This window comes from Mesoplodon bidens, assembly GCF_964165515.1.
Source record: "Mesoplodon bidens genome assembly, chromosome: 2".
NCBI classification, from domain to species: domain Eukaryota; kingdom Metazoa; phylum Chordata; class Mammalia; order Artiodactyla; family Ziphiidae; genus Mesoplodon; species Mesoplodon bidens.
Genome location: NC_138177.1, coordinates 39125897 through 39140821, shown reverse-complemented (window position 1 = coordinate 39140821; position 14925 = coordinate 39125897). Strand labels below are relative to the sequence as shown.

General features: G+C 44.3%; 1 protein-coding gene across 3 annotated transcripts in view; it reads right to left on the bottom strand.

Moving 5' to 3' along the window:
- CACNA1E (calcium voltage-gated channel subunit alpha1 E) overlaps positions 1-14925 on the bottom strand; it is a gene marked incomplete at its 3' end in the record, with an annotated part of 302403 nt that overhangs the window by 86384 nt on the left and 201094 nt on the right. For all 3 annotated transcript variants that reach the window (XM_081225453.1, XM_081225454.1, XM_081225455.1), the window contains exon 8: positions 2263-2378. In XM_081225453.1, coding sequence (XP_081081579.1) covers positions 2263-2378 — 116 coding nt within the window. The remainder of the gene's footprint in view (positions 1-2262; positions 2379-14925) is intronic.

Here is a 14925-nt window from a genome sequence, read left to right as displayed (position 1 = left end):
CTGGATGGGCTGGAACGGCCCTCCCATCCCCCCCATGCCTTTTGCCAAGTTCGCTTTCGAACTTGAGCATGTCTTTCCAGGCAAATGTAACCCATATGTCTCTGAATCACTCACGCTCCACTTGTAAAGGGAAGGGCCAGGAAGCACAATTTGACGTCGCAGTGCGTCTTTTTTTCTTAGAAGAAGAGTGCTGGCTTTGCCAACTGGAAGAAAACGGAGCCTTGGGATTCTGCATGCGATTGAAAAGCAGAGCCGCAAAGAGCAGCATTCCGGGCTGCCTGACCCTGAGCAGGACCGTGGCAAGGGTAGGGAGGGTTGTCTTCCAGCTCTGCTGCCAGCGTACTAGCTAGGGTGGTCTGTCAGACGGCTCCCCTGCCCAGCAAGCCAAGGGCAGTTGGGAACTTCAAGCTGCCGGCCTGGCCTGGAGGCAAATCTGCTGAGATACTGTTCCAGGAAGAGGGAGGGGAGAGTCACATTCACCTCCACACAAGAGCCTCAGAGGAGAAAGGGCAAAATGGAAGTACAGTCACCACTCCCATGGCTCTTGCTTCCAGAAGCAGCAAAGGAATGCAGATAGTCCCAAATGAGACATGGCTTTTATCTGGCTTTGACATGGCACTTTCCACCACACATGCCCTCTCACCCCTGAAAGATAATCCAAAGTTGACTCCTGAACTGAGAGAGCCTTTGTGTGCTGTGATCTGAATAAGAGTCACAGCATCATTCCAAAGCTTAGAGAAGAATAAGGGTCAGGCACCTAAGTAACCAATCCTATTCCAAATTTTTCCAGAGAGACCTCTTTGTTCTCTGCTTTCTACCAGGAATAGAGCAAAGATGCTGACTATCATGTGTATTTTTTTTATTAAAAAATATTTTACTCTTTTGCTCAGGAAGATATACAACATCAATGCAACGCAACCTTTAAAATAATAAGGAAATCAAATACATGCTTTTTACTGACAGATGTGGGGTGATCGATGCCCCTCATAAGCAGCAGAGCCACAGTCAAACTTGCATCTGGGGGCTCTGTGGGTTAATGAAATCAGGATAAATCTGGACCTATCCTCAGGGCTGGGCAAGAATTTTTCCCGAGCCTGAGCCACAGAGTGAGGAGCTGATGACAGTGCAGGGAACAGGGAAAACCAATTCTCACCATCATCTATTAGCTGCCTTACTGCAGTGGCCTCACAATCAGTCTCCCTGCTTCTGGCCTCGTCTTCCTACTGTCTGTTCTCAGTGCAGCAACCAAGTGCTCCTTCAAAATCTTAAACAGAGCATGTCCCTTCTCTGCTCAAGACCCTCCTGTGGCTCTTACCTTACTCACCAGAAAGCCCCAAACTTTACAATGGCCCGTAAAGGTCACACACAATCTACTGCCTCTGCTCCCACCACAGCTGTCCTCATCCTTACTCCTGACACCTTCCCCTGCTCACATCTCCTGCTCTTCCTGGAGGGCTCCTGGCCCCTCCCACATTAGAGCCCGGGCACTGGGGTTTTCTCCCCTCAGAGCTCCCTGTGGCTCACGCCCTCATCCCTTTCGAATCTCTCCTCACACAGGTCTACCCTGACCCTCTATTTAAGACTGCAACCTACCCTAAACCCCTAACCCTACCTTGATCTGTTTTCACTGTACTTATCACCTTATCAAAAGTTATTATTTTGTTCATCGCTGCCTTCCCCAGCTACAGGGTAATGAGCTCCAGAAGAGTAGAGCTCTGGGGGAATTCTCCGGCAGTCCAGTGGTTAGGACTCAGCGCTTTCACTGTGGGGGTTTGGTGGGGGGGGGCCGGGTTCAATCCCCGGTTGGGGAACTAAGATCCTGAAAGCCGCGTGGCATGGTCAAAAAAAAAAAAAAAAGTAGAGCTCTGGCTCATTGCTGTATCCTAAGTGCCTAGAACAGGACTTGGCACAAAGTAAGCTCTCAATAAATATTTGTGGAATGCACAGACTGTTGTTACTAGTAGTAACGGTAGTAGTATAGAATGTCATCAGCCCAAACTCCTGGGTTATGTTACCTTTTACTCAGTTCACCTTGCTAAAATGCCTGCCCCGTGAAAGGCGTTTGGCTGAAGAACAGGGACAGACTCCAGAGGGAGAAAAAGGGATGAGCAGGGAATCCAAAAAGCCAACAAGTCATCTCGAGCTTCTCTCTGCTCTGGTCTAGGCTGCCCCTTTGAATAGAAGTACTGGGAGTGGGAACGGGGGCAGGTCCCTGATGTCTGGGCAGCCCATCACCAACCTCCTCCAGCCCCCAGGCCTTACCTGCTTTGTCTATCCAGGCGCGGTACCCATTCAGCTCACGCTCGATCTGCTGCTGGCGCCGCAGTTTCATGAAAGCTCTCCGGTTCTCCACTCTCTCTCTCTCTTTGGCAAACTCCCTGTGGACAAAGCAGATAAGGTTCACCAGGCTTGGGCAGTGCCATGACTAAAAGAAAGGGTGAAACAAGCAGGAGAGAGAGCGTGTTTGAACAGGCACTCTGTATACCCCATTTCCTTTGTCCCAGGCTGCAACGGTGATCTCCTTAAAATGTTGCACAGAAAGGCACTTCGTTCAGCCTCCTGCAGGAAGCCTTCACAGATCAGTTTCATTCCAGCACTGATGCTCTCTGCTTGCTCTATTTTGAAAGGTATTGACTTAGTAACGTGACCAGCTAGCTTCCAGAATGCTATGTTATATCTCTCCGGCTACGACGGAAGCCCTTCACCCTCTGAGGGGCCCAGCTACCCTTTCTGCTCTTAATAACAACAGAGACTAATGTACATTGACTGATGACTATGTGCCAGCCTGTATGAAGTTTTTCATACCCATTAACTCATTTAATCCTCAAAATCACCCTATAAAGTAAGCACTATTAAAATTCCTATTTAACAGATGGGGAAATCAAGGTTTAGGGGAGGGAAGTAACTTGCTGGGATCTGAACTCTACCCATAATGCTGTGCTTCCTCTGGTGGCCTGTACCCTGTGGTGCTCAGTATGGGCTGCTATGGAAGACCACGACACTGAGGCCTAGAAGGGCTGAAATGCTGTTTGAAGATGACTGGTCGAGATTAAACAAGAAAGGTAAGGGACTCCCCTGGTGGTCCAGTGGTAAAGAATCTGCCTTCCAATGCAAGGGACATGGGTTCAATCCCTGGTCAGGGAACTAAGGTCCCACATGCTGCAGGGCAACTAAGCCCTCGCGCCACAACTCGTGAGCCCGCACACCACAGCTAGAGAGAAGTCCACATACCACAATGAAAGATCCTGCCAGCTGCAACTAAGACCTGACACAGCCAAGAATAAAATAAACAAACAAACAAACAAATAATAAATAAAAAGAAAGGTAAGGACACAGGAAGGGCACATGGCTCCAGTAGAAAGACAGTAGGAAGATGGGGTGGTGTGGAGGGGAAAATGAGACAGATGGAAAAAGCCAGCATGAGGGTCAGAGATAAGACAGAGCCCACTAACAGGCACAGGGGACCACAGCCACTCTGTGGCACAAGATGATTAAAAAAAACAAAACCAAAACAAAACAAAAACGAAAGCTCCATGGGAAAAAGAAGACAGAAGAGGAATGAGGCGTCCCTGACAGAGAGGAAGATGATCAGATCCAACGAGTGAACAAATGGGGATCAAGAAACATTCATTTGCTAACAGGCCCCTCCAGATACCACCTCTGCACCAATGCCCGTCTCATCACCAAACACCCTTCCAGCCAGAACACCTCTTGCTAGCGTAGTGCCTCCCAGCCACGGCTCATGCACTCTCCTACTGCCCTGGAAGCTGTTCCACTTCCTCAAGGTGTTCCCCGTCAATACAGAGCAGCAGCCTGAAGATAAGAGAGTCTAGCACCCACGGTGGGTCCTGCCATCTACTCCCTCATGTCCAGGGAGGAGAAAATGAGCCAGGGGCTGAGGGACGTGCCCCAGCCCCGGTGCAGGGAAAGGAGAGGTGCCAGTCTACCGTGAGGCAGAGGGATATACCGGTTTGGGTCTCATACGGCCCCTCCTTCCAAGACAGAGATGGATTCCTCGGGCACAGGCACCTTACAATGGTCACAATCAGGCTAAGGGCATGGGGACAAGGCACACGGGCAGGGGAAGTTCTCCTGGGCTTGGTTTCAAGCTCAGTGGGTTCTCCTAAGGCTGCTGTGGGGGAAGGAAGAGTTGAGCAGGGCCAGCGAGAGTCAGGGTAACAGAACTTAAGCCCTGGGACCCCTCCTTTTTTCACCTGCCCTTCTGGATTTCAGCAATTAGAAAGTAACAAAGAGCTAGCTTGGTTCATGGCGTCACCATCTACTGAAGTTCCTACCTTTGGTTCTTTGTCTTCTTTCTATCCTTCCTGTCTGATTAATGCCATTGTTCTGTGGGTTCTGTCTTCAGAATGGCACTTGGATCCACCCTCCCTCCTCACCCTTACTGCCTCTTCGTCCAGAACCTCATCCTTTCCTGCCTGGACAACTGCAATAGCACCTACTTGGTCTCTCTTCCTTTCATTTCATCTATTTCACAGTTATTCCAGTTATCTTTCTAAAACGTGCACTGGATTTTACCACTTCCAAACTGAAAATAATAACCATGGTGAGCGACATTTATGGAGCACTTTCTAATTTCCAAGCACCTTCATCCATTTTGTGCATTTAATCTTTACAACCAAAATGAGAAGAAGGTAGAACATGTATTTTCAGCCTTGATTTAAAAGTTAAACAACTTGCTCAGGTTCAGGTAAGAGATGGAGCCAGGTTTGGAACCCAGGCCTGTCTGCTCTGAGAGCCCAAGCTCCCCACATATCTGCCAGCCCAGTGGCACATTTATATGCTGCTTTCTTTTATCTTTTCATATGTATGTGTCTTCATTTTCCAACTACGCTCTAGGGAAATCCAGAGGGTTTTGCAGGAGGCAATGTTTTGAGCAAGACATTGAACAAGGAGAATTTAAGCAAGCTATGGGCAGGGGAACACAATAATCTTTTAGCTTCTGCATTATTACCAACATCTCCATTTTCCAGCTCAGAAAAGTGAATCTTGGTGGTGGGATGAATTGGGAGGTTGGGATTGACATATATACATTAATATGTATAAAATAGATAACTAATAAGAACCTGCTGTATAAAAAATAAATAAAATAAAATTCAAAAATTCAAAAAAAAAAAAAAAACCCAAAAACTGAATCTAAGGGGAGTTAAGGGGCCGGCCACTAAGAGGAACCACGACCCTCAGATCTTCTAAATTCCCTCTTCTCTCTACTCTATCCTTCCCTCCTCCACAGTCTCCTCCACCAGCTGCTAAACACCTAACAGACCCTTCAAAGGCCTTCACGGCTGGATCTGAACCTTTCATTCAAACCTCACCTCCCATCAATCCGATCTATCTCTTGCCTACTTGCAGCCCGCCACGGCCATGTTCGAAACACAGCACACTTCCCACAGTTCCTAAAAAAGCAGTGAGGGATCTCAAGGTTTAATTCACACTGCCCAGAATCCATTCTTACCTTGCCTGAGTCTTTTTTTTTTATTTTTAACATCTTTATTGGAGTATAATTGCTTTACAATGGTGTGTTAGTTTCTGCTTTATAACAAAGTGAATCAGTTATACACATACATATGTTCCCATATCTCTTCCCTCTTGCATCTCCCTCCCTCCCTCCCTCCCTATCCCACCCCTCTAGGTGGTCACAAAGCACCGAGCTGATCTCCTTCTTCAAGGCCAGGTTGAAATGTCACCTCTAATGTTTAGCTTTCCCTTCCCCCTCTCCCTTGCCCCCAGTCTTCTGGCCTCCTTTCTACCTTCCCTCTAGCTCTTCACAGCTCATGTTACAGCCAGACCTCTACTGTGGTGAGTTGTACATGTGACTCTCTCTCTCCCTCTATGTGAGCTTTTTGAAAACATTTTGTCTTACTCAACTTTGCATCTTCCAGGACTAGACTAGGTCTGGCATATAGTACTTATTCAATAGCTTATTTTATTAAAGATACCCAGGCTGACTTGAGGAGCACACTGATAGCTCTGACCTGATTCCCAAAGGCTTAAATGAGGGGGCACAGCGTCTCTGCACTGACCCAAATGGAGCCAGGTGAACTAGCGGGAATTTAGCAGTTGCCAGGTAACTCCTGGACACTGCCACCACTATTTTTCTTTGTTTGGCTCCACTAAAATCTCTGTAGCATTCGTCTATGAAGTATGCAGTGTGGCACCTCTATCTGACCCCCAGGATGACCGCGTGGCTCGATTTCCAGTGGGATAGCCCAAGACACCGCAGCCTAACCTCCCTGTATATTTGGAAGTTTCCTGGCTCCAGTCTCACCAGTTGGCTTCCCTGCTCTCCTCTGCCACTGCAGGCCCCCATTTCCTCCCACCCTCCCACCTGGCATCTTACAGGTCCAGAACCCAACAAATCTGGCTTGGTCTTTTTAAGAAGCCTATTGGCTAAAAGAAATAAAGAGTATGCACCAACGGGGCTACTTCCTAAGCAGCTCCCGCATGTCAGTGGGGGGAAGAAGGGCTGTGTTTGGGGTTCCTCTGTACTATGTTTATCATTTGGCCGTCTGTGGGTTTTTTTTTTCATCTTTGCTCTTATTTATTTATTTATTTATTTATATTTACAAAAATTGGATCATAGCATACTGTCTATAGCACGTGGCCTTCTGTGTTTTGTTTTGCTTTGTTTTGTTTTTCAACTGGGAGCCTAGGGCAGAAAGTCTGGCACCAGTGTCTTTCATGACACTTCTTAACCCCCTCCCTTGCCATCACAGTGTTTGTGCCCATGGCTTTTCTCTGACTAATCTGAAGGTTCCATGAGGCCAAGTAGAGGCTGAACCATATCACATTCTATCAAGGACCCATGAAGTTTAATCCACAGCCTAGTATTAGAGTAGATTCCATAGATTATAAATAAAATATTAAGCTTTTTAAGCCACGTTTGTAAAATTTTTATTTTCTAAATCACTTTCATGTAAATTATTTCATTTAGATTTGCAAAAACCCTGGGAGATTCAGAAAGGTTACTTCCCCCAAATGACCAAATTATCAGGAGGCAGAACCAGAATTCAAATGAAAGCCTTTTGATTCCAGATTACGTGCTGTTTCTACGAGGCCTGAGCTGTCTTCCATGTTACGTAGCAGTCAACATTCAAAATCCACAAGAGGGATTTATTTTTCAGCCAAAGGTTGAGCAAAGTAAGGATATAAAAACAGAGTTTTGTGGTTTTTCTAAAAGGACTATCGTTTTAATTGAGAGAGCAGCATAAAAATCCATTGCTCGGTGTTGCGTTAATAAGGACCTAGTATCAATGCTACTAATTTGTTGCATTAGTCAAGCTAGTGATGTGCTGCTTGATTTTGTGTCTCTATCACAGTCACCATTTATTCATACACATATTGCATTCTGGAGAACACAGGGACAAACGGGGTTCAGCTCTATTACCTGCCAAAAATAAGTGATTATTCTAACCTTAGATTCAACATGTCTGCCAGTCTTGTGAGTATATATGTAGCCAGACGGAAGAAAGGGAAATGTGTTCCTCCCACTGGTCCCTCTCTTCCCTGAGGACCTGAGTACTCTCTCCTCTTCACAGAGGATTATCCTGGGGTTATTCAGATGATGATGCTTTTGCAAAGATAAAACATATGGCCGTTACCTTACTTAGCCATCTCAATGACCACTGCCAAACTTCTTAATGAAAGGTGCCTCAAGGAGTGGCCCTATGGATATTTCAATTTATCCAGTTTCCTTGGATCAAGCAACAGGAAGTTCAAAAGGAGAAAAATCTGGCTTACATTAGAAGAGTGCTCATGTCCCCTAAGAGCACTTAGCTTTAGCCTGTGGCTCAAGGTAAGAGGATGCGTAGTCAGCTCCTTTTCATTTGCTCCATCCAGTGCTTCCACACCCCTAGATGTAACAGAACTCAAGCTAAGATGCATCTAGGCACTCAGGAAAACAAAAATAAATCCCCATGTAATGTGGCATAAATACCACCAAGTCAATTCTCAGAGCTAGGTACCCAGGTAACCTTTGCTGCTAATAAACTAGGCAGTAAACCTCTCTGTCTCAGTTTCCTCTTCAGCTAGTGTTGCCATTAGAAAGACACGAAACCCCCCTGCTCATAACCAGAGCAGGAATAAATCTGTTTTAGTCTGGAAGTCCTGAGTGGATTCTTGTAAGCGATTGTAAAATGATAAAAATTCAATGAAATGGCAACCTATGGAATGAAAAGGCAGCCTATGGAAAGGAAGAAAATATCTGCAAATCATACATCTGATAAGGGGTTAATATCCAAAATATATAAGGAACTCACACAACTCAATAGCAAAAATAAAATAAAATAAAATACCATTATAAAATAGGCAGAGGAACTAAATAGACATTTTTCCAAAGAAGAGATACAAATGACCAACAGGTACATGAAAAGGTGCTCAACATCACTAATCATCAGGGAAATGCAAATCAAAACCACAGTGAGATATCACTTCACATGTATTAGAAAAGCTGTTGTCAAAAAGACAAGAGATAACTGTCAGAATGTGGAGAAAAGGGAACCCTTTTGCACTGTTGGTGGGAATATAAACTGGTGCAGCCACTATGGAAAACAGTATGAAGGTTCCTCAAAAAATTAAAAATAGAATTACGATATGGTCTAGCAATCCCGCTTCTGGGTATGTATTCAAAGGAATTGAAATTACTCTCTCAAAGACATTATATACCCCCATGTTCACTGCAGCATTATTTACAATAGCCAAGACATGGAAACAACCTAAGTACCCATCAAGAGATGAACGGATAAAAAAATGTGGTGTGTGTGTATATGTGTGTATACACACACGCACACACACACAATGGAATATCATTTGGCCATAATAAAGATGGAAAAACAAACAAACAAACCTTGAAGGCATTATGCTAAGTAAAACATGTCAGACAGAGAAAGCCAAATACTGTATGAGCTCACTTATTTGTGGAATTTTAGAAAAACTGAACTCATAGAAACAACATTTTGGTGGTAGTCAGGGGTGGGGTTGGGCGTGGGGGAAATGGGTGAAGGTGGTCAATAGGTACATACTTCCAGTTATAAGTAAGTTCCGGAGATGTAACGCATAGCATAATGACAGTAGTTAACAATATTGTGCTGTGTATTTTGAAGCTGCTGAGAGAGAAGATCTTCAAAGTTCTCATCACAAGAAAAAAAATGTAACTATGTGAGGTGACAGATGTTAACCTACTGTGGTGATCATTTCACAATACATACAAATATTGAACTAACACAACTTAAACTCATACAGTGTTATCTGTCAATTATATCTCAATAAAACTGGGGGGGGGGAAATCCACTGCATTTCATTCTAATATTTCTTACCCAATTCTGTTATCCATAATTTTTGGCTGCCTTTTTTTTTTTCCTGGGAGGAGAAATGGCAGTTCCCCTCAAAACACAGCTGTCACATAGATGGAAGGATGATGACGTGGAGACAAGCACAGCTGGGCCTCTATTCTGGTTGTCTCATGTGTATGCAAGGTTTGGGATTTTAAACTTTAGTTACCAGAACAAAGAAGGAGGCTGATCTATCTCCCCATACTGCATGGTTACGTACAATTTTCTTCTTACGTCTGACTTAGTGAATTTACATTCGTGACTGCTTTTGTTTTTTAGCAGTTTACATGAGAGGCATAATTTGTACAAATCAACTATTCATACATAGCCAGTTCCATATTATTCACAATTAGATAAAGTGGAAGAATGATGTAGATAATCTCAAACATGGTACAACATCCATGTGTGTTTATCTTGTTTGCCAGGGGGGCGGGTGGTGGGGAGGAGGTAGAGTTGTCTTTCAAGTCATATTTAGGTTAATATTAAAATTAATTTATATTTTATGAACTTCTGAACCTATAAAGGAGCCATAGGTAATTCACAAAGCGGCTCATCTGTATATTGATAAATTAAAGTGATTGGTTTTGGTCCATAGGGTGATGGGAGGGGCTTTGAACACTCACGTTGCTAGAATTTATTATGAGATGACTAACTGTTGGGGGTTAGGAGTGAGGTTCGCTGAAGCCTTTGCTCCAACTGGAAATTCCTGCCCATGTTATGTCACCTCAGGATCACAGGGCACCTGAACAGGTATCTCTATATTTACCTAGTGGCGAAGATGTTCCGGTAGGTCTGCTGTGACAAGAAACAGGAATAAAGACACAGACCTACTAGAGCCTGGACTTGAGGACACGGGGAGGGGGAAGGGTAAGCTGGGACGAAGTGAGAGAGAGGCATGGACATATATACACTACCAAACGTAAAACCGATAGCTAGTGGGAAGCAGCCACATAGCACAGGGATATCAGCTCAGTGCTTTGTGACCACCTAGACGGGTGCGATAGGGAGGGTGGGAAGGAGACGCAAGAGGGAGGAGATATGGGGATATATGTATATGTATAGCTGATTCACTTTGTTATAAAGCAGAAACTAACACACCATTGTAAAGCAATTATACTCTAATAAAGATGTTAAAAAAAAAAAAAAAGAAATACTCTGTCGGAGGATTAGATGGCTCCCAGTTTTGGCTTCTAGCTCCAGACTCCTCCTCCTGGTTCAGTCCACATAGGGAGCTTTGTTTACAGATACGGAGGCCCTCGCTGTTGTCATGGCAACCAAAAGGAAGACGAAGCCCGCCAGGAGGGGCTGGCCCCTGTGACTCAAAGACCTGTTTACCCACACTCCTGTACGCACTTGTACACTTCATCACACACACACTGGCACAAATGCACACATGCTCACACTGGCACGCAGAAGTATATGTGGACAGACTGCCAAGCTCACAAATGGCCACGTGGTCATATTTCTATTAATCTTCAAAGTCCATATTTCCAAAGTGCTTCACTGCCCCAGTGGAACCTTGCCAGTCTTCTTGTAACATGTTTGCTTTAGGAAAGAGGAATTTGGGTTAGACATAAAAAAAAAAAAAAAAACTCTTTGACCCTAACTGTTCTAAAACTAACAAAGAAATTGGGGGAGGTCAGAGAAGCACTTGTGTGTTGGCAGTGTTTTCATTTCGATTTCATTGGAGAATGGCATGGGCGTGGTGGGGTGGAAGGGGGTTGTAAAACAGTCTTTCAGTGTACTTAGGAGCCTGGGGAACATTTTCTCCCATTTTTCAGAGGAGCAAACACAGCCCCGAGAAGGTAAATACCTTACTGAAGGTCACATAGTTCAGCTGTATTACAGTTATTTATACCTTATCCCTTGATTTGTTCCAGAAAGGATTTAAGGAGACTTAGGCTGTCAATAAATAAAGGCCAAAACAGCATCCAGTGTTGACTCTAATAAGCAGAATGGATGGGCATAGAGGAGGATGAGGGATGCATTAACTCAGGCACTGCATCATACCATGTCGCTTCTCCTTAGAGATCAGGGGCTCCAATGAGCAGAAGTCCTTCCCTAAAGCAGTGAAGGCAAATAAATGGTCTTACACAGAGTACTATAGCCTACCCTCACTCCTCCACGCTATACCCACAGCAATGAAAGAAAGGCCACGAGTCTCACAGGCCAGAATATCAGGTGGGAAGGACCTCACAGACCACTTCCCCAAGTGTCGCCTTTTACATGAGAGGAAACTAAGGCACAGAGAGGTCAGAGGGCTTGCTGGCCCCAGGCTGACAGGGTGCTCGGAGGCTGACCTGGAGCATCACTTCGATCTCCAGGTTCCAAAGCCAGTGCCATTTCACATCTTCATGATATTTCAGTCATGAGACCTCAAAGAGGCAGATTCTTTTAGGATCCTGGGAAATTTGCTCAGTCTTTTTTTTTTCCTTGTTCTTCCTGACATTGAGATCTCGTTTATTTATTTGTTTGAGCAGATGCAGGGGAAGGCCTGGCAACTAACATAAAGGACATAATGAAGGAACTATGTTTCCTGTTTTGCTTTTTAACCTTGAAGTTGGTATAATCCAGACTGTTATAGCATAATGATTAAAAGTTCTGAAATGTGACCGAACTGGGTTTAAATCACGGCTCCGTCAGGGACCTGGGGCAAGTTCTTAACCTCTCTGAATCTCGGTTTCCTCATTTGTAAAGTAGGAATAAACACTGTACCTCTCTCAAAGCGTTGTGAGGATTAAATTCAATAATAGATGGAAAGTGCAAAGTATAGTATCCAGCACAGAATAGGTATTCCAAGTGCCTATTTTAAGTACTGCTGACATTCCTAAGAATGTATCATAATACACACAAACTACTATCAAGGTCCTTATCTATCTATCTATCTATCTATCTATCTATCTACTTATTCTGCTTCCAAAATATAATTTATTGAGTGCCTACTACATGGTTGGCATTGCTTTAGCATATGGGGTACAGCAGCAAACATAAAGGTAATAATCCTTGGCCTCATGGAGCTTACATTCCGGTAGAGGAGACAGGCAATAATAACAAAGATAAGTACAAATATAAAGGATGTTATATACTGATAAGTGCTGAGGGGAAAACAAAGCATGAAGAGGAATAGTAAGTATGGGGGTAGGGTCTGGGGTTTGGGGTAGAGTGGCTGGGAAAGGCCTCGCTGAGAAGACTTGAGAAATGACAGGAGAAGTGTGAGAGAGTGAGCCATGCAGATTTCTGAGGAAGAACATTCCAGAAGAGGCAACGGCCAGGGCAAAGCTGTGGGGCAGGAACATCCTGGAGGAGCTTCCGAAGAACTGAAAGGAGCCAGTGTGGCCGCGCTGGACGGAATAAATAGAAAATGAATGAGATGAAGTCAGAGTGCGTAACAGGCCACATGGAGGTGGGAGGCTAGACCAGGTAGACCGTGGATAATAACCTGACTTTCACTTGGTGTGATCTGGAAACCATGGGGTGGGGGTGGTTTGCAGCAGAGAACTCATGTGACCTGATTAAAGTTTTCAAAGAATGTCTCTGACTGCCCTGTTGAGAACAGACTGACAAGGGCTAAAGGTGGAAGCAAGGAGACCTCCCAGGTTATTTCCAAATCATGACTGCCTTGGTCAGAGTGGGAGGAGTGGGGACACTGAGAAATAGTGGGATTCTGGGTATATTGTGAGGGAGAGCTAGGAAGACTTGCTGACACATTGAATGTGGACTATAAGAGAGACATGAGTCAAAGATGACCCTCAAGGTTTTTTAGCTTGACCAACTAGAAGGATGGAGTTCAAATAACTGAGATGGAGAAGAGCAGTTTCTGGGGGGCAGACCAGGAGTTCAGCTGTGTATCAAGTCAGCTGGATATCCTGACACATTTATATGAAAGATCATTGGGCCCAAGAGCACCAATTCTCTGTTATCCACACGAGATCAGCCAGCTGCTTCAAAAATCATCTGCTGTGACTGAAACAGCCATCCTAGACTCCTTCCATACCCTGCTTTCTCCTCCACTACCCACAGGTGCTAGAAAGATGTTAACTGATTTTTCAGCAAGATATTATCAAGAAATTGTTTTAGCTAGTGCTGCAAATACAATTCAAAACAAAACCCCACAAACATTCTTGAATGCTGCACTATTTTACTCTAACTAGCTTTATCATTTCCTTCTATCATCAGAGATGACCACGGAGTAGCAGGTACTAAGAACACAGTGAAAAATTTTGAGTTCTCACAAGCTTGTCCTTACAACTTTTCAGGAAGGAAACTACTAAGGGACCCTTCACACTTTTACCCCCATTTTTCCGATTGGAAAAATAAAGCCCTGAAGGATCAACTGACTTTTTTTTTTAATGAAAAACAGTTTAACGTATATACTGTGCCTCAGTTTCATCTAAAGAAATAGTAAGAAAATGCAAAAATTCTTCCCAAAGTCTACTTTTCAAAATATACAAGCATGTCAAAATAACCATCTTTACTGTGTGTCTAATATAATCAATGACCACTACCTTTCTTTGTAAAAATGAAACCCCCTAGATTAAAAATTGTTGTAATAATAGAAACACATTTTTAACACATATTTAATGTGTTCTATGCCACAGGCATTGTTCTAACTGCTTTACTTCTATTATTTCATTCATCTTCACGACACTTTTAGGTATATACTATTCCTATCTTTGTTTCCAGATGTGAACATAGAAATATTACCAGAATTTATGTTGAGGAATGTGTTCATTGTTCTTTAAAACTTGGGATACAGGCTAAATCAGTTCATCGTGACTCTTGGAGAGGCACAGGGTTACAAGGCAGAATTCTGATCTCCCTACTCTGTTGAATTCCCCCCAGGGTGTACCCTCTCACTTTAGCACATAGACACCATGGAGGCAGAAACCCAGGGGCACACATGTCGCTTTCTCCCTCTCTGTGCATATAACAGTGTGTGTTTCAGTCACAATATTTCAGTGAGTTCAAAGCCCTGCGGTGCAGGAAGAATAAGCCGCGAGGGGAAGTAAGAGCGTTTCATATTCCTCCTTCTCCCCCATTTCCACCCCCCTAAAGCACTCTAATTACAGTATGAAAGAGGCATCTTGACAGAGAACAAATGGCTGTGTTCTTTTCAGAGACACGTTCTGCATGTCTCTGAGAAGTGCCGCAATCAGTACCCTCCCCGAAAGGTTCTGAGGCGTGTGAGGAGTGGGCGCGGCTGGGTTCAAGGGAGTGGCTGAGAGTTTATTACCAAGTTCAGCCATTATACACTGAACACTGTGTGGGCAGTTTGAATTTCCCCGAATCCTTTGTTCCACCTCCCCAGATCATTTAAACATTAAAGATGCCTCTCAGGAAGGTCAAATCTTCTTGGTTCAGCATCAAAGGATTCTTCTCTGATTCTTCTCAGCATCGAAGCCCTTTCTTCTGCTTTGGGATGGACAAGCAGAACCAAAAAGAAGGCCCAGAGCTGAGAGAACAGCAATGGTGAAGGGTGAGGAGAGAAGCAGACATCTAGAAGGAAAAGTTGGAGACTTGCCGTAGGCTAACACACCAAACGTGAGCTCGCCACACAGACAGGCTGACCAGGCCTCCC